This window comes from Esox lucius, chromosome 6 (genome assembly GCF_011004845.1).
Source record: "Esox lucius isolate fEsoLuc1 chromosome 6, fEsoLuc1.pri, whole genome shotgun sequence".
NCBI classification, from domain to species: domain Eukaryota; kingdom Metazoa; phylum Chordata; class Actinopteri; order Esociformes; family Esocidae; genus Esox; species Esox lucius.
The window spans coordinates 4,492,579-4,510,890 of NC_047574.1; the positions used below are offsets into that span (position 1 = coordinate 4,492,579).

An 18,312-nucleotide genomic window follows, 5' to 3' on the forward strand; every position below is an offset into this window, starting at 1 on the left:
CAAAAACACAGACTCCCGGACCTTATGAAGTTCAATGTGTGAAGAACCAGGCCACAATGGAACTAGAATAAGCTACTAAATTCCGGGGGGAGAATCCAAATGAAACTCTGGTAGCGGTTCACTGCACACCAACGGGACGCGAGAGAGGGCACCCAAAAAAACAGTCTCTTGCCTTTTGCTTTTGCACCCATCCATTCAGGAGGGGATAGTTCTGTACATTTAATTCTGGGTAAATAACCAACTTGTTCGGTTCATGGGTTCATGAACCATTTAGAACAAAAATGACTGTGTTTGTGTTCCAAATGGCCTTCTGTTCCCTAGATAGTGAACTCTTTAAGTGGGGGGGCCTGTGGGTTGTGCGTTTGGGATGCATCCAGAATCCTTGAGGGCAATCTTCTCAAAGCTGCTGAGAGTGTGAGGAATGGTCGGACAAGGCTCCTTGCCATGTTGTGCTCTGGTGTGAAAAGGAGAACAATGGGACACCATTTTTGCTGTAAGCGTTCCTGACTGACACCTTTCAATGTGGCATGTTTCCCAGAATCCTGGCATCGGCATCCTGTGAATTTAGGCTGTCCTACAGAGGGGGAAGGACACTTCTGACTGGAATACCATGTCTGTACCATCCATTAACGTGGTTAGAAATGTGTCTGTGTGTCTGTGTGTGTGTGTGTGTGTGTGTGTGTGTGTGCTTAATGTATGACACAACACTTGTAGTGCAATATGTTTTCCTTAGATAAGAACTAGATGAAAACATCATCAGTCAAACTGTCAGCCAGCCCAGCATTCACACATTCCATTTATAATTTAAACCTCAGCGTGCTGCTGACTGCTAGTACTAAAACATGATGCAAAAAATTGGGGATCAGGCTTATCAAGGGCTCTGTCCATATTGGCACCCTATCTACTTCGAATCAGTTAAGAGGAATAGAGGAATGCGCTCCAAAGGGTTTTGGGATGCAGCCAGGCTCATCCCAAAGTGTCTGTTTACAGCACGCCAACAACATGTTTGAATGGGAGTGAAACATGACATTGATTTATCTACGCTGTCAATAACGTCGCTGTGCCCTTGAGCAAGGCCCTTAAGCCTAATTGCTTTGCTAAATTCCCCTGAATACGAGCATCTGCTAACTGATGCAAATTATGAAAAAATGCAACCGCCCGAGGGATCAAAGGTTAAAACCAACCTTAAAGCGCTTGAGTTGGCATTGCTTCACACTCCGCCACTGTGCCTCCTCTTCCTGAGCTGATTGGAAAGATTCTTCGAGTCACTGTACAAACATTGAATTCCAAAATAGACCGGAACAATCGCTGTGAAAACAATTTTTGAATGCAAAAATATGTGAGGTTAGTGGTGCTCTCGGGTTGTGGCCATGTCCTTCCTGTTATGATTAGCAGAATATATGGGGTGCATCGGAGTGGTCCTAATAGATAAGCATGCATCACAAATGGCACCCTAATCCATATTTAGTGGACTACTTTGGAATTGATCCCTAAAAGCCTTGGTCAAAAGCAGGGCACTATATGAAGATCAGGGAACACACATCATAAGTTATGTGTGTGTGTGTTACATAACTGTACTTGTGGGGGAAAAGTGATATCAGCAAGGAGTGTAAAACAAGGATAATTCCAATTGGTGAGAAACTTATGCCAGTCCTGATCAGAAAATATTAGAATTTTTGACTAAGGGGTTTAGGGGAATATGTACAGTTGGGGTTAGTGTTAAAGTAAGGGTGAAGGTTATGGTTTGGGTAAGGTTAAAGGTTATTAACCCCCACAAAGATATTAAAAGTGTTTGTGTGTTTGTTAGGTTCCAGTATTGATCTGGAACAATCATGATTGGTCAGTGATCGTAGAACACTTTACAACCATAATCTACCAGCAATCCCAATTAGCTTGCAACAACCCCTTTAGTAAGCAACAGACCCCATTAGCTAGCAGCAAACCCCATTATCCAGCAACAGACCCGTTAGCTAGCATCATTCCCCATTAGCCAGCAACAGACCCCGTTAGCTAGCATCATTCCCCATTAGCCAGCAACAACCACCTTAGTAAGCAACAGACCCCATTAGTTAGCGGCAAACCCCATTATCTTGCAACAGACTCCATTAGCTAGCAACAACCCCATTATCCAGCAACAACCCCATTATCCAGCAACAACCCCATTATCCAGCAACAACCCCATTATCCAGCAACAACCCCATTATCTAGCATGCCGGTCCTATTTCCTGGAGGTGGTGGTATTGCCGGTCCTATTTCATGAGGGTGGTGGGTTTATTGCCAGTCCCGTTTCCTGGAGGTGGTCCTGTTTGTTAGAGGTGGTGATGGTTATGCCAGTCCTGTATGCCAGTACATAGTATGTGTCTCAGTTGGCTTCCTTTTCCTTATGGACCTTGGTCAGACATTGTGCACTTTGTAGGGAATTGGCCATTTGGGTGCTTTGGTTTGTGTGTACTTTAGTTCGTGTCTTGTCATTTTGCTTTGTTTCACCTATGTTGGTTTTGTTCGCTTCTGGGTCTTCTGAGCACAACAAAAGACACAGTCTATAAGAGAAGTGCTTAGGAATCTGTACAACCTGCGGTTCGAAAAATAAAGAACCCAAAGATGGGATACAACTTTTTTTTTTATATTTTCCTTAGTTCTATTCTAAGAAAACATGTGGGTTGGAGCCTTTGCAGCACGTGGATCCAGCCTATGTTCATATGTCGTTTATTACCTTTAAATCTAGCAGTGCGCACACATCATGAACCATGCTTGTTGCCTCTGCGTCTACACGGCACACACACACACACACACACACACGTGTATAGGAATGTATGTTGCATCAGAGCAAAAACATCTGAGGAGATTTGAATTGAAAGGCTTGTTTTGCAGAGGAACCGTGATGTGGTTGGTCATACAGTGAGCAGGCTTGTGTTTGGTGGATTCCGTGGATGCCTCTCGGAGGGGTAGCCAATCAGTCACCCCGACTGGGTTTGAAGTGTGCTACAGAGGCGTGCCTGTCCCTGTACGCACCTGGTATGCGGGGCTTTTGAGATTGCAGGAAAGCACCCCAACACACACACATACATCCGTACATACACACACTTCAAGGGATATTGACATACACACTCACCTGGCCACTCTAGCCAGGGTCCTAGTGACTGTTGGTGTGTGTTCTCCTCTGTAAGAGATGAGAAAATATCACTTCTGTCAGCTTTGTTCACAATCATAACTGCACCATGAATCGGCCAGTCAGACATATGGTCAGCCAGCCAGTCAGACATATGGACAGCCAGCCAGCCCGTCATTTAGTTGGTTAGCCGGTCAGAAATAGACAGCCAGGCAGTCATTTAGTCAGTAAGTCAGTCAGTTTGCCAGCCATCTAGTCAGTCTGTCAGTTACCGAAAAAACACAACATAAAGGCACGCACACTTCAGGCAACACCAGGGCCAAGGGGGCAAACCGCCTTCCTGCCTCTGACGTCTTCATCTGCTGGCTCGCTGCCGAGACGGAGGACAGAAAGAGGGAAAGTGCTCCTTCAGGCACCGCCAGAGCTCACCTTTGGCCGGGGCCGGTGGAGGCTCAAATGTTCCTTGGTTCCCAGACACACAGACAGAAGTATTCAGGCAGGCCTGAGTCTCCGAGCAGCCTTTCCACCGAATGTTTAACATCCCCTGGATTCACAGGGACCAGATGTGGCCGCCTGGGGCCGAATAACCGTGGAACTGTGTGCCGTTATACTCGTTGTTACGCAGCTGGACACTCAGTGATCCAGTGAGGTGACGATTCAGGTTGAGGAACGTTCTGAACCACACAAAGCCTGGTGTAGCGTCGGCACTCAAACGGAGGTACCGCGTGGATTCATACTTCTGCTGGCTCCATTCTTAAGTGTTTCTAGGTAGCTACGGGTCGTTGGGTTTGATTTCTTTACAGAATCCTGTTCTGAGGTTTTACTATCACAGGGCTATGTTATTTTCCCAGCTAGTTGCCAGCTGGTGTGAGGCATCCGCAGACCCTTCTGTTAATGATTCGTAGTGTTCGGACGAAGAGATTAACAGTGAGGGAAGATGGAGGAGTGCAAGGAGAAGGTGGACAAGAGTTTCATGGTGTTAGAGGAAGAAGCCTGAAATGTGGAATAAAAGAAAGTTCAGCGTTGGGTGCAGGATGAAAATGAGGCTGTGCGTTGAGACTGAATGGATGATCGGTCATTCGGAAGTCATGTTTTAATACACTGCAGCTGTGATCTGTGAGCTCACAGTGAGTCACTCGTGTCCGGCCAGCCAGGAGGTGAGGAGACAGTGGGAGTCATATGATGTGGGTGAGAGAAGAGAGTAGGGACAAAGACAAAGGGGAGGATGATTAAGCTGAAGAGAAAGACGATAGAAGAGTAGATGGTTGGTCAGGGAGAGGGAATGAAGATTCTGACTGCACCCGTGGCGGTTGCGCTGAGATTAGTGGTCAGACGGCGTCTAGTAAAGATGAGATCACGTTCATTGCCTGCCCCGTGAGCAGGAGTGGGACGTCGAAAAGAGTAAAGGAGTGGAAAAGAAAGACGTGGAAAGAAATTAATCAAACGCAGACAACGGGCAGTTGGAGTCTCCCAGTAATACGTGGCGAGCTGTTGCCAAGAAGTTAGCCTATCAAGGGGACCAGTCAAGTGAGGATGTCTGCACTGGCACCAGGTGATGATTGATGACAGTGTTTAACGTCAGTGGAACGGTGCCACAGGTGAGCATGGGGCCAAAAAGAGAACATTTGGAGAAATAGGTAGAACTGTGCCGCCACGACCACCACGCCGATCAGACAATCTCGAACTATGGTGTAGGGGGAATGTCCGATGAAGAGACACGGCTGAAGTAGCAGTATTTACTGGGGTAAACCATGTTTCCATCAGGGCCTTAAAGTCAAGGGCTTAAAGGGTCATGCATATATAGGAGCTTGGTTTGTGCTCAGACGCTAGACCAACTAGCACCTCTCGGACGAGTCTCAGTTAGCAATCATCGCATTCAGACGGCTGAGAACTGCTGAGAAGACGCAAGAAATAAAAAGTGCCCCTCCCTCAGTGACTCCCTTGTTGACTAGTGTTTATTTCTCCTGTTTTCTGATTGGCTCCGAGGTCGGGATTAGCATCTATTATTTTAGCAGGGCCAATCGCAAAAGGCTAAGCGCTAGCCATGGGCGGCCAGCATGAGCACAGTGCGAGGTGAGTTAGCCATTGGAGGTAACATGAACACCAAGTAATCGCTAGTAATTTACACCTTAGGCCTACCCCTTGCGTGCCCCCACCTTAAAGGACAGCAGATTGACAGTTCCAGAATTTTACTTGGTTTGTGCGGGTTTGTGGGACTTTATTAAAAGGGTTTCCGCTGCAGGGTTCGAAAAGAGGATTAAACAGAGATAGAAAATCCACACATTGTTGACAGAATTATAAAAGGGCAAATTGTTTTAAATATACTGCAATTTAATATGTTTTTGAAGTGCGAGAGCGTGGGGTCCTGCCTCCTTAGAATAACTAGGAAGATAGACACTGCTTAAAGTAGATGGCCCTAACTAGCATGTTAAAGTGCTAGTCAACAGTAGAAGAAAAGAAAATGCTTATTATGCTTTACTTGAGCCCTCTAGCTAATGACTGAATTATAAACTGTCCATGTTTCCTGGAAAAAATATATTGTCCAAGGTAGGCAACTAGATTTAGCTAAGGGTCGACTCGTGTCAGAGTGGACGGTCATGGGTCCTGGAACATAATTGTGAGAATTAATCCTGTGGTAAGTTTCCTTGAAGTTTACCACAGCTAAGGCCAAAGAGGTTGTATTCGAAAAATAACTATAATTTCACATGTGTATTACACTGAGATAATCACTAGATTCCTGGCAATTTTAATCTCATTGGACCCAATTCAAACCAAATGTTTTAATTTAGTGTTCAGTTTAACTGGGGTGAACGACCACACTGACCCCTGCAGCGCACAGTATGCTATTAGCATAAATATGCTTCACCATTGAGGTAAATTTAGATGTTTTGTTCTAAGTGAATCAGCTTATTATATATAGTCTCATGCATTATTATTGCTGAGTGGCAGAAAAGGTTTCTCCACAGCCATACACTAGATGCGTGATCCGTATTCTATTGGAGTATTCAATTTAGCATGGTCAGAGACAAGGCCGTAGCTGCCAACCACAAAGTGTGGTTTATTTGCTCTCTTACAATGCTGGCCTTCTAAGCTATAATCAAAGGTTGCTGACTAAGGGATATTCAGAAACAACGATTATCTCAATTGTTCTCCGATAGGTTCTCTGTCCTCAAAATTGTTCACATACCAAAGACTCTCCAGCAGAGACGGAGAACATCCGGCTCCCAAATGCTGACAAATCCCTACGTTCTGTACTTATCTAGGGAATAGGGGGCCAGAATGTATGACCGAACCAATGTCTCCGGCAGTTTGTCTGTGGACGTACGTAATCCTTATTGCTTCCAGATCTCCACTGCTTCCCACATCCTCAACGCATCTTTGAAGAAAAATATATAAACATGAATATACTGTTAGATTAGCAACAGCGCTTGTGATTTCCCAGCGGGCTAACTGTATGCAATATGAAAATGATTTCCCCTGCAGTATTTTAGCTTTGGCCGTCTGAGTAGATACAATTAAATTTGTCTCATGGAGGGAATCAAATACCTCTAAATAGTGTCTCGGCTAATTGGTAAACAACTACTAGCCTGCTTAATCTACAGTAGTATAGTAGTAGCACTCTATTTCCTCTACAATGTATTACTTTGAAACAAGGCCCACATAGGGAACAGGTGCATTTCAGACACAGAAAGCTAATTTATTTAACCCGAGCCAAGACTTCAGTTTGATCAAGTCAGAGCAGCCGATGTGTTTCTGTCACATAAAATTGTCCTCCAACCTCCTGTGGTTGATCGATGGCCTGGATTAGCCTGTTCGCATCACTCATGTTTTAAATGTTTGTATCAGCCTTCAGGCTTGTTATGTAAAGTAGGAATCTGAAATTGGTGATAATGGTTCTTCAGTGTCAACAATAATTGTTTGGCAACAACGGGGGGAAAGCTCTCTGTATCTGTGAAAGGTTCTTGTCTGTTTTTGCTATTGCCATAGGATATTGGAGTAAATATCACAGGCCTAGTTCTGATGACAGGACCCCCTCTGTGTGTGTTGGGGCCCTGTTGGGGTCTTGTTGGGTGAAGGTTTTCTGGTGAGGTTGGTCGGTTGGGGTTAAGGTTGGATGTTAATAGCAGGAAGGGTAAACTCAGCAAGCTGTGACTCTTTTTTAATGGTGTCTTCAATTTGTTTTCTGGGCATTGAGTGTGTGTATATGTGTGTGTGTGTGGTTGTCTGTGTGGGTTTCTGTTTTACTATTTTAGTGAGGGTCCTCACCACGACAGTAAAACTAGGAAAATCGTGCGAGTGAGGACATTTAGGCAAGAGTAAAGTTTAGGCATGAAGTGTAGGTTACTGAGGCTAGGTTTGGGGTTAGTGGTTAGGTAAAACGCTTATTTTTAAGGGTAGTAAATTGCCGGTACACCTTGATATGAAAACCAGCTTGTGTGTCTGGGTGTCTCAGCGTTTCTCTCCCCTACTGCAAATCAAACTGACATGCCTGATAAACTTCAGCGGTAGGAGTCGACAATACAAAGGTCCTGCCACAAAGGATATGTACGCAACGGACAACAAAGAATGACAATAGCTTGGCTTTACACGTAGGGCGTGGTCCAGGGGTTGTTGACGACATCGACGAGGGCCCGTTTATGAGCACGTCGCCTTGGCGCAACGATAATTAATGAACAGTGGCAGCGTAATGGTAGGAGTGTGCGCATGAGTGTGTCCTGGTTGGCAGGGACCCCCTCGGACCTGGACATCCACAGAGTGGCTGGGGGTTTAGTAAAACCCATCAACTTTGGGACACACTTGTGACTTGAATGATGCAATTTCATGGCCCACTGTTAGTTCATAAAATAAGCATGAGATTCTAATTTACAAGTCACTAATATTGTTTAAGAAGAGAGAAACGTTAAAGAAATAATACGTTTGGACGTATTTCGTTTTGTATGTAACTCATCTTGAAAGCAGATGTAAACAAAAGCATGTTGTGTCATTAGTTACAGCTACCCATTATTTTGGTGCAATATTGCAAAGCTCAAAAACAAACGGCTAGCCACTTGTTAGTGGAGCCTACATGCTAGTTGAGGCTACGTGCTAGTGGAGGCTCGTTGTACACTCGCACAAAGGGGCCAAAGGAGGGTCAAATTAGCCCCCTAGACCCTTGATCTTTTTTTGCTCCCTCAGCTTTGGGATGCATGTGCAAATGGCGGAGGAGTGTGTGAATGTGCAGATTCAGGGCTGAGGGTGGAGTGGGGTTGAGGAGTCCATTTGGGATTTAGCTCCTGGGTCCTGAGCGTAAAGGTTATTTTGGATGGTGTTGAGATGTAGTTGAAAAACTGTGTTCTCACATTGGCAGTCCTCTTGTCCAGTTGGGTAAAGGCAATCTGGACTGTAGTAGAGACTGCTTAACACGTGGGACCACTTGGAGTAGGATCCAAACGGTAGTGGATCCCAAGGGCCTTAACACGTGGGACCACTTGGAGTAGGATCCTTAACGGTAGTGGGTACCGAGGGCCTGGGATGACGGTGTTGATGTGAGCCGTGAACAGCCTTTGAAATCCCTTTCATTGAAGCCTTTGAGTCCCTGTCGTGGCAAGAGATGTGAGTGCTATGAGTCCTTATTCACCCAGGCTGATCGCTTTGGTGTTGGTGGGCACCGGGAGTCCATCTCTCCAGGGAACTCAACGCGCCCGGAAAGGGCTGTTGAATCCTCATCACCTACAAAGCAAAATAGCTGGCCGACGTGAGTGTGTGAGTCAAATGTCTCGACATCGTTTTATTTCAATTTTTGAAAAAGAATTCATCCATTTTAAGTAGACAAAAAATACCTTGGTTGGCTTAGGAGGGTAGATAGTTCAAACCGAAGCGTCTGTATAGTTAACTAATGCATATGTATAGTTCATTGTTTCCTGTTCTGTAGATTGTTTTTTAAATTTTCCATAGTGAATTACAGAAGTAATTAGGCTCAATTAACTTGCTCAAGGGCACAACAGATATCACACCTTTTTAAGTTCAGGGTTTTTAACTCTAACCTTTAGGCCAGTGGTTTTCAAATGTTTTAGAATCAAGACCCCTTTTTATAGTAAATTAATGGTTGAGAGGACATTTTGTAAATATCTACAGGATAAGTTGACTTTTATAAATAATGCCTAAATTGCAATTTTTCACTGTATTTGCCTTTATTACAATATACATTCCATTTGTAAAATGCACTTAATACTTGTACATTTCCTGCCCTCTTCTATTTGCACTTCTGGTTCGATGCTGTCTGCATTTACTTGTACTGTACTCGTACTGTTCATTGACAATATAGTTGAATAGTCTAATCTATTTAAAAGTCTATCTAATAGTCTTGATGAGATTTACACGATTTACACGGTTGTCAAAACCTAAACGAAACACAGGCCTTTTTTAAAGCAATTCAAAAATTTCTGGTGAAAGATTAAACAAACCAGTGTCACCTTTCGCCGCTAGGTTTTAAGGGGATTATGATGGGTTGACTATTTCAGTGTATCGGCCAAAATGTGAATAATTAGCAAAAAACTGTATATAGTGCAGTCTGCGAACCACTGCATCCCGTGCTAGCGATTTCTGTTGGTGCATTCTGTCTGCTTCGGTTGAAGTGCTGTGCACCTTACCGATTCGGTTTATTTTGATTTGTTCTATCTATTTCTTTTCAATTGTTGTATAGATGGCTTTATAGTTTAAAATTATTGTGTGACGGTCAGTGGGGCAAGTTTAGTTAGGTTTGTTAGCTTCATTATTAGCTATAACCGAAGCTACTCTTCCTGAGATATACATGCCCAATGCATGAAAGTGCATGTAGTTATATTGTTAGATGTTTTCCTTGTTCTTTGTGACACATTTCCTGAATATGTCCTCCTGTGATCATGTAGACATTGACAATGTTAGCGTTAAACGAAACTATTTGTTGGTCAAACAACGCTCACTAGTGAACTGAATGTACGTCTCATGCCGTCATGTTCTTAACTCGCGTGTTACCTATGTGTAGAAAGTGGCCTGTGGTTATGTAACAATAGGGTTACGACCTTGACCAGCTGTGTTCTCATTGATCGCTGTGCTCGGATGCCCCATTCCTCCTGCTGCAGGGCCACCTCTGTATTTTATACAGAGATGCTCTTGTCCAAAACGAGGACTGGAAACATGTCAGTACCATCCCACATGGGAATTGAGCCCCTAACCCTGGTGTTTGCAAGCACCACGGTCTTACAACAGAGCTACACTGTGCCTTCCTTTAAAACGTCTGCATGTCCGTCCGTCTGTATGTTTGTGTGTCGGTTGATCTTGGATCACTCTCAGAACTGTAACATGTTTTTTCCTGTTCTATCCTGTGTTCGTCTCTCGTCCTGTGTTTCTACCACAGGTAGCTGCCAGGGCCGGGGTTTATCACCTTCTGGATCAGTTGGGCTTCTCTGAGTTCCAGAACCCTCTTGACACGCCTCTGGCCAGGATCCGTGGTCGCTGGCAGCAACAGAACGTCCAGTCGCGTCCCTTCAGGGGGATGTTCATCTGAGCGGAGGAGATCACTGTGAACCGCCAAGCTATGGATAGGCCGGAAATGGACGCCTATTCCCTTTTTACGTGCACTGTTTTTAACCAGGGCCTCATGCACTGCGAAGGGATTAGGGTGACAGTTTATTTGACCAATGTACTTCTGTGCTTTTTCCTTTTTTTAATGTTTTTTTTTTTTATATAATAATGCTTCATATTTGACCAGCTGTATCACTCAGATACAGTATTACTTTGATATTGCTATTTTAAACCCACTACCTGTGGTATGTAGTATTTTAATGAACTGCTGTTTTAATACTATCAGTTGGTTTCTCATGTTTTTCATTCATGGCTTCTCTGCTCTCTCTGCTGGCAAGATTCTAGCCTGCATTTGTGCGATTTGCTTTATTTTTTAGTATTAATATAGGATCAAAATCAATTAATTGTTTACTTTTTTATTAATTCATTAAAATGAGAATATGGACATTAGGTACTACTAAAATAAGTCTACATTAACTGTCATTAACTGTAAAGCATGAAGGTTAAAATGCTAAGTTAATGTTGATGTAAGGTTTAAGGAGGACTTACAAGTTCGAGCCACTCCAGTCTCATAATCACCAATCTGAAATCTTATTCCAGCTGAGGAGTTCCAGCAACCAAACCAGTTAATGGTTGAGAGGACATAATCCTGTCCTATTGGTTGAGAAGACATAATCCTATCCTATTGAAACCGACAGAGCAAAACGACTTCCCACACACCTCAACCTCATTCTGATTGGCATTTTGATTGGCGAGACACCTTCAGGCAAGGTGAGACCAGTTTTTGAGTATTTTTTGCAGGAAGCCGGCAATTTCAATCCGTCCGCCAACAATTTTATTTTCTGCCGTGTGGATACACCACCACACGGTCTCTGTCCGTATTACCGTTTCTCTCAAAGCTAAAAATACAGTTTAAACTGGAGACAATATTAAGTGAAGCCTTTGTGCAGCTTTGTGCATCCAATCTGTTAGCTCTATTGATCATATTAGCGTACTTACTGCCAAAGCCAAGTTCTGCTCTGTATTCTATCACTGCTTGCATGTGCCTCTGTCTTGTCCACAGCCATTTCTCCTCTCAGTAAAGGGGCAACCTTTTGTACTTTTGAAATATTGTTCGGAATTACTCTTTTTAAGAATATTTGATTTACTGCAATATGTGTAAACTATGTCAATGTAAAGCAACACTGTAAAGCCTCAAAACATGGTAAGAAAAAGAACATTTTGATGTCACAGATGGTAGCACACGGCTCTGTATATGAATTTGAGAGTGGCCAGAGTTTTCGGGTATTAGAGCCACAGAGCCTAACCAGGGATGAATTAATCCCAGATTCTCCCTTTAACTGATATTTTATATTATATTTGGAACACCTGCTGAAACCATTCATGCAATTGCCATTTCAGAGTACCCCCTGTGCCATTTCCACCAGTCTTCCACCCCTCACAATGGCCCTCCTTTGTATTCTTATCTCCTTTCAGTGTTTGTTTGAAAGATAACTCCATTTAATGTTTTTGTCCACAGCGCATTCAGAATCTGAGAGATCAGACTTTAAGTCGGCCTATAGTTTGTTTAAGATGTAAATATTGGCCGGTAAATACAACACAGTGTTTTCGAGTGCTGATGAAATAGCTTTCGCACTCTGTGAAGTATGTATTATTTACGAGTTTTAGCCTGAGGGCCAATTTTTATTATTGTGTAATAAAATCCTCATCAAGTATGTTTGGCTATTCGATAATAGGAATGCAGTTGACAAGAGCACAAACACAATTGTAACTAATAGTGATAGCCAAACAAGGCTTCTTTAGCGTTATTGTAGCACCAGGATATTATGCTGGCAGCCCTCAGATTTTTTTTATCACAATAAAAGCTGTACAAATTTGAAGACATGAACAATATTGTAACGGACATCAAACATAAAATGTACAGACTAGACTGTTAACTATATTGCCTTATATATTTCAATTATGGTTTTTATTTTGAAAATAAAGTCTGAGTTAGCGCTGCTACAGTAGCATAATATCCTGCTGCTAGAAGAACGATAATAAAGCCTCATAAGGCCATCACTAGTAACTAGACTAGGACTGCTATATCCAGAATAGCAGAAAACATCCCTAGGCCATTGATTCTACTGTATACAATGGTTCTTAGCTGACAGAGACAGAAATCGACTTAATGCAATGTGTTGTGTAGGCTACAAATGAATGATCCAACATTAATTATATTTTTCAGTGTTTTCAAATGCCATTACTAACGTGCTTTAGCAGCCGTAGAGTAATGTTAATGTAGCCAGGTACTGAAAATAAAGCCATCTAGAATAAGGTATATTGTCTGTGGAAAATTATTTGTTGGATGGAGTGTGTTGGAAAATGGTCTCCTGTAGGATTTCTTCTGGGTGTATGTTTGCTATTTGTGTACATTACCAGATTATGTAAACACAGCCTCCATTGTGCCGTAAATGGCACCCTGTTTCCTTGTTAGTGCACCACTTCTGATCAGGGCTCATGGGGAAAATGTATTAAATAGGGAATGGTGTGCCATTTTGGACATTGTCCAAACAGACCTTGTCACTTTGTGGTTCCCTGATATGGTTAATTAGAGGGCGGGGCTTAAGTTCTCATATGGTTATTCACTAGCCACCAAACGGAAGAGAGCAAACTAAAACAGGAAAGAACTATCTGACTTCATTAATCCATTGAGAAACTCCCATGTTTGGCAGCAACACTGGAGTGTCTCAGTGGATTAATAAAGTCGGGTTGAATGGAGAATCACATGCAACGACTAATAAAGATGACACAGAGGAGCTTAACAGTGGGGGGGCTGGATAGAAAAGGGTTTTGAGGTTCTATGATGTCACAGGGCTATGGTCCTTGCTCTAGGAGGAGTGATTATTTGCCCCATAGGCATGTTAGGTAATACATAAGGGGGAATCGGGTTCACTCCGCCAGGCTTTTCTGACATGTTGAAATGTTGACTCGTCAAATCCTTTTTTTTTTTGCTGTAGGATTGTCGGACTGTGACTCTGTGACTGTACAGTAATCAAAGCAGGAAAGCTGTTTAACTGCATAGGGCTTGTAGAGCTGAAGACGTTCTGCTACTCAAGTATGTTTACTACGGTCCTTAATTGGTTGTAATGTAAGACGTTTTTTTTTTACAAGGATACAGTATTTTTATTTGAACACGCTCGGTTCAGTACATGGTTATGTACGGGATGCTCGGTTGTATGTTTGTTTTTTTTCTTCATTGAATTTGGACATTGTAAAACATTTTTGTATTTTAAATAAACTTGAAAATTAATTCAACAATGCTTTTTGGTCAACGTCGTTTCACTTGACACAGTACCTTAAAATAAAAATGTCACCTTTGTTGTCCAAGTGGTTGCAAAGTACAATAGCTGAGATTGTCAGAATTCATGGTTGGAAGTTACCGGATTTCCTTAGTTATTCCCTCACCACTTTGGGATTCTTCCAACCAACATTTCACAAAAAAAAATCTGCCCTATTTCCAAGGGAGTTTTTCCTGCCACACTTATTCTCTAAGTTGACCATGACTCCTGTGCTCTGTCCACATGCAATGGAGGTCTGTCGTCAGATATGAGTGAGAAATTATTATCTTTTCCCTACCTTTTACCCCATTCTCTATCCTAACCATCAGCTCCTTTTATGCTCTCCACTCAGTTAGTAATCCAATCATACACATCAACTTGAGATCCAGCCTATAGAGATGAGAGCAGACGAGGTCAACAACAGCACTTCGATTTTATTCTGTTATTTTTATTTATTTATTCCTTATTCATTGTAGGGTTTTCAGCGCAACCTTCTTTCTCAAAGAGGAGCCCCTGAAAAGGACACAGTGGAGTCTGAAGTGAAGGTCGGCTCATCTGAGATTTGTAAACTTAACTGTCGACTGGCTGAGTGGTCCTGAGGAATGGGTTGCTGTTGGCGTGTCAGATCAGAGCAGACCGAAGCCCCACTTGGCTGAGCTAGACCCGCTTTGAAAGGCTGATATCCCAGATCACTTCCATGCCGTTCCTGTCCTCCCCCTCCACTCTCTAACAGCATAACGGACTTATCTCTTAATTACGGAAGTTGTTAGGAGTTTATCTCATCCCAGCCCTATCCTGGATTAATGAAAATGGAAACCCAAGTGGGAAAGATAGAATGACCTTTTGGTAGTTTACATTAGCTGAAGAAGTTAGCCATGCCCCAGTCTAGTTGACTAACAGATAATGTTCAAGGAGGCTTTAAGATAGGAGAAATCCTCTCCTGCTTGAGTTTGTGGTCCACACTGTCATCTTTCTTTTTCTAGTTTGGAGATGATTTCATGAGTTTGCCCTCTGTGCAGAAATGTGGAACACCATAAGAGACACACACTACTGTATATGCATTGTACTTTTCCTGTGGGGACTCCACACAGTATTTCCATACAAAGATAATTTTTCCCTTACCTCTACTTGGTGGAAAATAATCTTTGTCCTCAGGGAGAATGCCTAAAAGGACCCATAAGGTCAAATTTTACGGGTTTTACTGTAAATTCTACATAACTTGTTTTAAAGGGATCTCTTCATACACTGCTAACCGATTTCTTCAATGTATCGTATTCTTAGGTTTCAAGAATGAAGAAATGTTTTTGTCATTTAGCAGACCCTGTTATCCAGACAGATTATTTTGTATAAGGACAGAACGATTGCTACAGCATTTTTTATTTATTTGCTTGGATATTGGATCTGCTGGTCAGATGCACTAACTGCCAGGCTACCATTGCTGCCCTATATAGTGACAACATATGTTTTGCATTTAATACAACAAACAAGAACTCAAACATACAATAAGGACGTAAAAGAAGATTACAAACACCACGATACAAAAACCACCAGACCCTGCAAACCACACACACACACACACACAACCTTGCATCTGTATTCTAACTTGAAGGGCATTTATAATATATTCATATGAAAGTATTTTTTTTTTATTAATTTGTATTATTCTATTCCATACAAACAACACAGACACATCTAATTTATTCCATTATCGTGGAAAAACACCCATTCAGCTCGGAGATAAACGCTATCCCGTTGATGCTTGCGGGCCGACCTGTCTCTCTAGACGTCCAACTGCGGCCCACGTTAGCGGCACGATGACACCGTGGCCTCCCCCGCTCTCGGTTTCGAAAATGCTTTTCGGTTCAGATCCCCTGCGACGTGCAACCCGACCTTGCAGTCCAGCACGATCCCCAGATTACCAAAGACAAAGGGCTGCTTTGAGAGGTGGGCAGTCTGGAGGGACGTAATGAAGGTCATGTGAAAGGCCTCCCAGAGATGACAGAGCAGGAGGGGGAGTGGAGTGTGTGGTACACAAAAAACCCTACTCCCTTTTCACAGCTTATATCATTGGATATTTCTGATGTGTATGAAACAAGTAACTCCGTCAAGGTAATTGGATTAATGGAAACCATTTCCCCATGCTGCCTGAAAAAGTGATAAGATTAGTATCACGGGGGAGAACTAGGGAGGTGATTAGTGGTATCAATAATATCACAGGGAGAACTATGGAGGTGATTAGTGGTATCATTTATATCACAGGGAGAACCAGGGAGGTGATTAGTGGTATCAATAGGGAGGTGATGGGTGTGATCTCCCAATATCCTTGTGAACTTTTACTGCTGCACAGTTGAGAGCATTCTGACTAACTGCCCCACACTGTTTGGTTTGGCGGTGCTCCGTGGCTGACCGGAAGGCCCTGCGACGAGTGATGAAAACCGCCCAGCACATCACTGGTGCCCAGCTCCCAACCATCATAGACCTCCAGTGCAAATGGTGTCTGCACAGGGTGCGCCGCATCATCAGGGACCCTTCACACCCAGGCCACAAACTGTTTGCTCTCCTACCATCAGGCGGGCGGTACAAGTCACTTCGTTCCGGCACCAGCAGGCTCAGGAATAGTTTCTTTCCAGCTACTGTAAACCTGCTGAACTCTGTGACCCAACACTAACCACACCCACCCGCCCACCTCTTAGTACCGCCTCTCAGGGACCTTGTTGCACTACTCTCTTTGTACTACTGGACTCTGACACTGCTTTCCAAAGTCTGATAAGGATGTTTTCAGTTGTTACATGTACATTTCTACCTCTGGAACCTCATTGCTGCTATTCCTACATTTCAGTTGCACATGCTAACTTGCACCCTCAATTTGCCTTCATTGCACATTTATACATCACACCTATAACATACATTGTTCTTTACTGTTTCACATGTACATTTTCTGCACACATTTTCTATTTGCATTTCTGGTTAGATGCTAACTGCATTTCATTGTACAGTCCTTGCACTTGTACAATGACAATAAAGTTGAGTCCAATCTAATCATTAATATCACAGAGAGAACTACGGGAGGTGATTAGTGATTGGATTAATATGCACTAATCACCTCTTATGGAAATCTAGGCAAATCTAACATTAAAGGGGCAATATATACAATGTTTACTGTATCACTAACATATATACAAGCAAAAATTACCAGTATACACCTACAGTTTAATGTTTTAAGTATAAAATTAACAAATCATGTTTTTAAAACTAGGGGAGGTGATCGATAATAACACATTAATATTACAAGGAAATCTCTGTTTTAAGTGTTCTAAAACTCTCTAAATTCACACTGTAGAAATATGTCAAAAAGTTGTTTGTTTTAGACCGTTGTCAGAATCTGTCTCTTCTACAGAATCTGTTTACATTTGTGACATTTTTTGTCCATAAAAAATCCCCCAAGTATTTGTATGTGAAATATGTAAGTGTCAGCAGCACATCTGAGAGCAGTTTCTGTCAGGTCCTACTTTCTGTTCTGACCGCAGGAGGGAGAGAGAGTGAAAGAGATGGAGGGAGAGGGGGAGGGCTGGACTAAGAGAGACAAAGAGAGAGAGAGAGAGAGAGAGAGAAAGAGAAAAGAGAGAGAGGGGGGAGGACTGGAGGAAGTGAGAGAAACAGAGAGAGAGAGAGAAAGTGAAAAGGAGGGAGTCTTCATAACAATATCTCAAAATTGCATGGTTCCCTGGCAAGTGCACTCTTCCTCTCTCTGCCCCCCCCATAAACCCCCCAACCCACCTTTCTCTCTTTCCCTCTCTTTGTATGCCTCACTCTGCCCCCCCATCCACCCCCTCACACACTTCTCTCTCTTTCCTCAAGTTGGTCTACCTCACTTTGTCTCCCCCCTCTCATCCAACCCCCACACACACACCTCTCTCTCTTTCCTCAAGTTGGTCTGCAGTCAGTCAGTCAGTCAGTCTCACTGGCACCTGCATTGCATCACCCTACGTTGGCGAGATGAGAAGTAACATATTTTCTCAGCAGGCTGGCATGGCCTGCCCGTGGCACAGGACGCCCTGAGGAATTCAAAACCCACCGCTCTCCTCCACCAGTTTACCAATGTTTACGTTGCAACCTGGGGTTGGTTGATTGCTGCCTGCAACGCAGAAGGGCAGTTAAAATGACAGAGTCTGAAGGAGTCGAAGAAATGACGCTAAAAGGTGACTGTCATGTACACAGCTCCGGAAAGAATTCATAGACCACTGCACCTTTTTCTTTCCTTTCCAAAAAAGTGGAAAAGGAAAGTTTTGAGTGAGGAACAGAAGTGTTCAATTTGCAGTGGTCTCTTAATTTTAACCCTTC

The 18,312-nt window shown here is 43.0% G+C and overlaps 1 protein-coding gene across 6 annotated transcripts in view; it reads left to right on the top strand.

The window, feature by feature from the left end:
• pald1a (phosphatase domain containing paladin 1a) overlaps positions 1–13,953 on the top strand; it is a 70,716-nt gene extending 56,763 nt beyond the window's left edge. For 5 of the 6 annotated variants that reach the window (XM_010868368.5, XM_010868381.4, XM_010868353.5 and 2 more), the window contains exon 19: positions 10,485–12,971. In XM_010868368.5, the coding sequence (XP_010866670.1) occupies positions 10,485–10,634 (150 nt within the window). In that variant the 3' untranslated portion in view covers positions 10,635–12,971. Of the gene's footprint in view, positions 1–10,484; positions 12,972–13,650 lie in introns of those variants that run through there. The other variant, XR_002196867.3, reaches the window with a different exon arrangement.
• Positions 13,954–18,312: the final 4,359 nt, after the last annotated feature.